Source organism: Macadamia integrifolia, chromosome 6 (assembly GCF_013358625.1).
Source record: "Macadamia integrifolia cultivar HAES 741 chromosome 6, SCU_Mint_v3, whole genome shotgun sequence".
NCBI lineage: Eukaryota > Viridiplantae > Streptophyta > Magnoliopsida > Proteales > Proteaceae > Macadamia > Macadamia integrifolia.
The window spans coordinates 22,592,496-22,600,329 of NC_056562.1; the positions used below are offsets into that span (position 1 = coordinate 22,592,496).

General features: G+C 36.6%; 2 protein-coding genes across 2 annotated transcripts; one reads left to right on the forward strand and one right to left on the reverse strand.

Annotated features, from left to right (window-relative positions):
- Window positions 1–1,442: 1,442 nt before the first annotated feature.
- LOC122082665 (CASP-like protein 1D1) lies at window positions 1,443–2,524 on the forward strand. The gene is made up of 3 exons (XM_042650371.1): window positions 1,443–1,762; window positions 1,904–2,039; window positions 2,178–2,524. Exons 1-3 carry the CDS (start codon window positions 1,533–1,535, stop codon window positions 2,409–2,411), a joined length of 600 nt encoding a protein of 199 aa, XP_042506305.1. The 5' UTR covers window positions 1,443–1,532; the 3' UTR covers window positions 2,412–2,524.
- A 2,153-nt stretch (window positions 2,525–4,677) lies between these two features.
- On the reverse strand, window positions 4,678–6,288 carry LOC122082132 (pseudo histidine-containing phosphotransfer protein 2-like; the record flags this gene model as incomplete). Its single annotated transcript, XM_042649616.1, has 5 exons — window positions 6,164–6,288; window positions 5,436–5,566; window positions 5,212–5,280; window positions 5,010–5,081; window positions 4,678–4,738 (listed from the first exon to the last, which is right to left on the reverse strand). Coding segments are annotated over exons 1-5 (393 nt in total), but the record flags the coding sequence as incomplete, so codon positions are not given.
- Between the last annotated feature and the right edge of the window lie 1,546 nt (window positions 6,289–7,834).

Sequence of the window (7,834 nt, forward strand, 5' to 3'; positions counted from 1 at the left end):
TTACCTGATCGCGAGACCATTCTGCCAGTGTGAAAACCAACCAAGGTATGTGTATAGGCATCCAACTAAGGGCAAGGTGGTCTTTACACCACCCCCGTATGACTGGGTACACGATCATGTAGTGATCTTTTTCTTGCAAGAAAATTATTTTGATTATAAAAGGAGCCTTCTTGTTTTGGGGGGTTTTGGAGAATGGGGGAGGGGAGTAGGAGAACAAATTTGCATGATTGGGTAGCAAGGATTTAAATCTCCAGAATCAGATCAACATCAATCTTTATTGATATCGATACGAAAATTGTTTTAGATCAACGTATCAATATAATCGGTTGATTTTTATTTTACTTTTCATTAAAGTTTTTATTTTATTCTTTTCTTAACCCTTGATCTGATATAAATATCCGATCTAAGATCGATCAAGTATTGACATCAGCCTTGGCCAATAACAATACAATTTAGCCAATCCAACCGATCCAAAATCAATACTTAGAACCCTATTCGATATGTATCCGGCTCATCTAATCAATATCCAACTATTGAAAGAACATAAACATGCATCCCAACACATGGGCACATACGTATCCCAAGTTTTCTTAGTCGCCATATATTTGGTTGAGCATTTCAACAGTTGAAGAGGATATTTTTCCATTGTAGGTAGTCCCCAAGACACCCAACATGAAGGTACACAAAATCTGCCGGTGTCACACTTAATATCACATAGCAATCAATCCAGATATTATTGCTCATGTCATCAATAACCTTGTGTAAAGTCTAGCTAGATTACATTTTACATATCCATGTGTCATCATTTAGGTTTGAAAAAATTGACTAATACTTTAAAAACCAATAAATATATTCTCCACATTCATATCCTATATCAATTTAACAAGTGGCACAAGTAGCGATCTCTCCATTTACCCAAAAGTAAACTCTGAAATCATACATTGCAAGAGAAAAATGTAGTTCATGATGAAAATTAAGGCTTCTATCATTCTGTGGGTAAAAACAGCTGGTGGAAACTCAACCCTCATCACCAAATTTCTGATATGAAAATAAAAAAATAAAATAGTCTCAGGTGATTTGGATTAAACTTTGAACCCTTATCTTTCAAATGCCTGCCACCTGTGAGTGATTTGGAAAGGAAGTCAAAGAAACTAGAAGACAGATAAATATAAGGCCTTTTTCAATCTTTCTTTCTTGGTTAACCTAATTGTTGAATGCTTCTTTCCTTTTCAGTCTACAGTTCACACCATAAACTTATAATTTAATCTACAAAATCTTCTCAATCATCTAGAAAATTTCTCTCTCTCTCTCTTGATACATTTTTTTATATTTTTTTTTTTCAATTATTGAACGCACTTGGTGTGATCTCCAATCAAATTAATTCGCGTCCACGGCACCCCCTCTCTCTCTCTCTCCTTCACATTTCTATAAATAACTTTGTTAGAGGATAAGTTTGTGTTTTAAGTGATAAGATTCATGCTTCATAGTAGTCATATCAGCAAAGAGAACTTAGTAGCTAAGCCAAAAAATTAATGGCGTCCAAGGAAGAGGTACCAGCAGAGGCCGGCCAGGCCGAACCGGAGAAGTGCAGTTCTGGGAAACTGATCTTCATAGATTTGTACCTTAGGATTATATTGTTTGCAGCGTCGTTGACAGCCATGGTTGTCATGGTTACTAGCAATCAGACCAAGCATGTCATGACACCCTCGTCCTCCTTCCCTGTCCCAGTGAAAGCCAAATTCAATTACTCCCCAGCCTACATGTGAGTTCTATATACTTAAATCTAAGTTTTTAAGATGGGTTATTGTCTACGGCCAAGTGATAAATCAGAGCTTCCACTATTTTAGTGAAAAAATTAACTATAAAACCTTAACTCTAATCCACACTGAAACTTTGTATGCAGATACTTTGTAGCGGCGCTTTCATTATCCACCTTATATAGTATCATCACAGGAATTGGGTCGTCATGGGTGCTTGTAAAGCCTTGCAGCTCAAAGGAGCTCCTCAAGTTCTATTTGCTCTTAATTGCCTATGATGTGGTAATGTTTTAGCCTATTTTATTTTGCCCTTTTGTGCTACCATAGTAAATTATGGTTTTGTTAGTCCCATATCGGAGAAAATCTCTTTCCTCATATACCTGTGAACACCTCTTCTTATCAGATCGATCTTTTGTGCAGGTGATGCTTGGGATTGTGGCTGCAGCCACTGGGACAGCAGGTGGTGTTGCATATATAGGGTTGAAAGGGAATTCTCATGTGAAATGGAACAAGATATGTAATGTTTATGGCAAGTACTGTCGCCACATAGGGGCTTCAGTTGTAATCTCCCTCTTCGCTTCCTTTCTTCTTGTCTCACTTGTTATCCTCTCAGCTTACTCGGTTTACAGTCTCGCTCACAAAGTTGTGATTTAGGACCTGTTTGTTGTTTGTGTTCCAAGTGTGTAAAGTTTTAGAGCTTTATTAATTCCATCTGGTCATGTATATTTGTAGCGTATCTGTTTATTATAACTATTGTTTTGTATTTATATTTAGGGAAAATGTAAGTTTTGCTATTAAATTTGAAACATCATCTTGTGTATGCGTTGCGTTGGTCAATGTAGAATTCCATCAAAAAAAAAAAATTTTGGTAGTGTTGAAGATATAGGGGAAAGTTCAAATTTCAAAATCCTACCACCAACCACCAACCCCATGAAAACCAACTAAACAAAATGAGAAAAAAGACACTAGGGTAGTGAAATGATCATCTGACCCCCCAAGTTGGATGCCTTAACCTACCTTGCTATGAGGTAACAGTATATAATAAGGGGAAAGAACACTCCTTGATCATGCAGCCCTATGCCAGCATAGGGTCAATGAGAGCGGTGAAAATCGCCTCATCTATGCATGTTTGGACACAAGGGCCCCATATAATAATCATAGAAAGTAATTTCTCTAGGGCTACTAAATGAGGGTGATTGCCAATAAAGCCATTGCTTGGACATCTACAATTACAAGTTTGAATCACCTCCCAATTGTATTAAGGTTCCAATGCAGTCATGTAGTTAATATTTTGGTGAGTTGTGACTCCTGAGCTCAGCTGATCATGAGGGAAACCAACATTTGGATGGGCTTGGATTAGGATTAAGATAAGGTCAGCCCATTTTAAGTCCAGCAAATCTCATGACATGGCCCAACTGCATTTAATTAAGATTGAATTGATTTAAGCTTAGCTTGCAGTTTAAGTATACCCACAATGAAACCTACCTGCTCAACTTTTTCCATTTGAAGCTTCAGCTACGTATGTATTAGACTGCTTACCTGATTTAGGCTCAAGTCCACAAGGCAAAGCTCTTACTCACGTACATATGAGAAAAGCCCTACAAATATAACACTTCTCATGTGAAGCACGTGGATGGATGTAGGTGTGTTCATGTGATTTATGAGGATCCTACACCAATCTCATATATATAAATATATATATATATATATTTTTTTTTTTGACAAAGTTTTTTTGTCCAGGAGTGACCTCTGTGCTATCTACAGAGGGCACAAAATAACCACCCTACTCTTGTTGGGGGCATACACCCGTGTGTCTAGAGTTTGGATGCAGCTGGGGTCACTCCTGGAAAGAAAATACTTATCCTATTTTTCTTAGGATTTACTATAAGCAATATACTAGACAATGACTCAAAAAGGATAGACAATGATCCACAAGATGCCAAAATAGGCACAATCTGTTCAAATCATAAGTATGCTAGTGTGGCTTTCCACGTTCCACATGCTACCAAGGGCATTAGGTGAAATTATAATCCCTTATCTAATTCAAAACATAATCTCTTGTCTAATGCATATTCATGGATACACTAGTATATATTGGCGTATTACAACGCCAGTGTAAAGGGAATCTCCCACACCACACTAATTGTGACATGAGAATGTATAATCTATATGGAGCCCATATATTTAGGTTAGAAAAGAGAAAACAATTAAATTTCACTTTCTCCTTATTTTTATGGATACAAGTGGATCGAGCTTTGCCTAGGATCAGATTGGCTCAACAATTAGTTCATTGATAGACAACTAGACAATTAGGCTCTACCGTAAGTCCAAGACATAAACGTATACACCATTACGTATGTATATGTCTAACTTAGGGCCGAGCCTCACCCGAGGCCTTGACCCAAAGCTTGGCCAAGCCTCACCTGGCCACCAAGTTGTGTCTGTCCTTTACGGTTCTTAAATTAGTCATAACTCTGTTTAGGAAGGATATATAGAAATATAAGCAGAAGCTTTGAAATAAGCATTATTGCTAATTAATATTAGATAAGAGTCAACCTCACAGAGGTCTGAAATATTGTTTGGGCCTAATAAGTATCACCACCAGTATCAAATCCAAATACTTACAAAACATAAACACCCAAATTAAAGTAATATTTACTGTAAACTTCTGCCATTAATGGTGGGGAATGAATCAGTTGGGCCTAATGAACCTTTTCCCACATCCTTCCCCTGTGCACTTTTTCTGGCTCGCTTGGAGCTAGATGTACCATCACTTTGGTCCAGCTTGTCTTACAAGCTGAAACATTAACATAAAGAGAAACCAACCATGAATATTGTGATTAAATCAAGCAAGAAGGCAAAGTAGAAATGGAGAAGAAAAATGAATCCAAGGCACAAATATAGACACCTGTAAGTAAGACTTAAGCTTCTCTTTCAGAATTGCATGTTCTATCTTCAACTTTTCCAGAGCCTTCTTGCATCTGCACACCATAGTATTGCAATGATCATATTAGTGGACCATAACCCCAATTAGGGTGTTGTAGGAACTTTCCTGCTACCTGGACTTGCAATCAAAGTAATGGAATCTAAAAGGGTATTTTAAAAAAATACTAAAACCTACGAGAGTATTTGTGAACAGAAAAGAAGTGAATCATCTCAATTCTTTACCTATGAGCCCAGCTAGCAAGAAAGTTCCTGCAAGGCTGCAACCCATGTAGCAGCAAGATTTTCTCCATGAATAAGAACACTTACCTTTCTGCATCTCGTGCATCGCAGTAATATCGGAACTCTAAGGCCAAGTCTGATACCTTTTTAGCTCCAATGCTGTTACAAATTAATCATATTAGTTTCATTGACTGTTAATTAGTAGTGTCTATTAGCAACACAACACTTAAAATAGAAGTAGCTTGTTTAAATCATATCCAGATTTTATTGTTTAATTATTATTAATTACCTTGAACTGCTGCCCTTGATTTTATGTATGTACCCGTCCAGGGTATTGAAATCAATGGGACTCTTATCTCTGCATAGAGACATAAATTATGATCATTATTATTGTTGTTATTGAAGAAAAACCTAATAGGAAAAGTTTTTTTTTTTTTTTTTTTTTTTTTTTTTTTTTTCGGGTAGAGAGAAATTATAAAAATACAATAATTTCATACTGATCTGTTAACTTACAGTCCTCTCTCAATGAACACAATAAATTGGGGAGACTCTCTGAAGAAAAGATTAATAGTATCTTCAACAAAATTAGGTTCAGTTTCATCCTGCAACTCCTCTAACTGAATAAAATGGCCATCAAGGTACCCCTATGACAATCCATTTATTTTGTTGTCGGTCAAACACAAAAATTGAAACTAAGTTAGATGTACAGATAGAGGAAATGTGATTAAGCCCATTTTGGGTTTCTCTTTTTTTTTTTTTTTTTTTGATAGTTAGGGAGGGGAAGGGAAAGTAACATCCACGAAACTCGTACCCGAGACCTCCTGATGAGTGTGAATTTGCGCACCACTAACCCAGATGTGAAAAACTTTCAAAATCCTACTATTTATACTTCAAAGTTAAAATGACCTTTTCATCCCCCGCCCCTTCCCCTTTTTTTGATGCATTATAATCCTCTATTTTTGGTTTTTTTTTTTTTCCGAGGAGAGTGTCAAGAGACTCACAGACCTTTGGCCTAACTAAACCCTTGCATGTGCATGTGTACTTCTCCACACACGAGTCAGGTCAATAAGAACCATAGAAGCCGTTGGGCTGGCCCTAGGGGATGAGGTGAATCGAACTATGTATACCCTAGATGTGAAAAAGGTTCCCAATTGGGCTTCATTGAATATTCTACAACAAGACATTGAGACTAAGGTGACTAGCTATCATGTTCAGCTATGGAAGGGAAGAAAGGTAAGAACCTGACTGAATAAAGATTGTCTCATGAGAGCAGCTTGAATGGCCAGATGATTTTTCTCCATTGTTGAAGTGAAAATGTGAGGAAATAAAGGTTGGAGATTCTATGGACTGTAATGTGGGACTTGTTGAACATATATACAATTTCAAAGGTTGGGTATATATAGTAATAAGGATGAATAGAGAAGGAGCATATGCATGATAAAAAGATGAAATTTCGTGTGATACCTATAAGAAACTGTTTGTGTGATATGCAGGCATAAGACTTGACATTCATTTTGCGTCTGAGGGTAAAAAAAAAAAATATATATATATATATATATATATATAATTTTGAGTTCTTAACTAAAGTCATGTGATTTTAAACGATCGATTTTGATTTTCAATTTCGATTTCAAATTGACACCCTAAGATCGAACTATGATTCGCCCTTTTCAGGTTAAAATTTTTACATCAATTCATTGGACTTAAGGGATGCCATCAATAATCACTTTGACTAATTCTACAAAAATCAACGCAAAATCCTTCCATCACACCCATTTACATGCCATTCTCTTCTCATCACACCTTCATTAATTATATATATTGGTGATTTGGCAAGCTAACTGTTTGTTAGAAGTAATATATCGCATGCAATACCTATTTTGTTAAGTTTGGTGATTTATCTCAACCATATGGTATACTTTTTATATATCCCTTCATTTTCAATGATTCTTCTTGAGTTTTTCTTTGTTCAGTCGAAATTACCAAACCTATTTTGAATGTCTAATCTAAGGGTGTCAATCGAGACAGTTCCCACTATTTGGGATGGGTCTGTATCAGTATCAGTACCAAAGATAGAAGGCGGTGTTGTTGAAGCAATTCCACATTAATTTTCACTAATCCTAGTACCGTCCTGTTTAGTTAGGGACCAAACCTAGATCCTAATTGTATCATCTAATGGGACAAGATGGTATCATTGGTTCCTAATGTTGTTTTATGGTTGTCCTTGTTGGCAATTCGGCCACGTGATGATGATGACATTGCCAGTTTAGGTGACGTGGATGAAAATGATGACATGACAATGTCTAGTATCACCGATGAGATAACAGAACTCCTTGGTATGCATGAAATGATCTGATACATCCTTAGTATGTGGTGCGGGTTTCTGGGTCAAAACAGGTAAAATTGGCCTATTTACGATCAGAGGCATTTTCGGTAGTGAAAATGATATTTTTGGAAGATCATTTCTTCATAAAAAATATAGATTGTAATTTATCTAGTCCAGTGCATCTAATTTTGTCACATTTCGATACCGTATGAAGAAGTTACGGCATTTGTGGCAGTCGAAGGTAGTTTCGGCATTGAAAATGAATTTTTTAAAGGAAGTGTTCTCCATGTAACAATACGACAAAAATCCAATCTTTCTAACGGTTTTGATTTCATCGCATTCCGATTCCGTATGAGAAAGATACGCCATTGGAAAGGTCTAGGGGCATTTTGGTCTTTTTACATGGATGAATCAGACGATTGAGACTTCTGGAAAGTCGTAGAACGTCCAGTTACGATTCCAACGCACTTCGTTTCATCTCGATCAGATACGGTTCCAACGTACTTCATTGACTATCTTATTCAAATCTTGTGGTTGAGATTTACTATCCGTTATTGTAATCGGACGGTCTAGATTAAGAAATTCT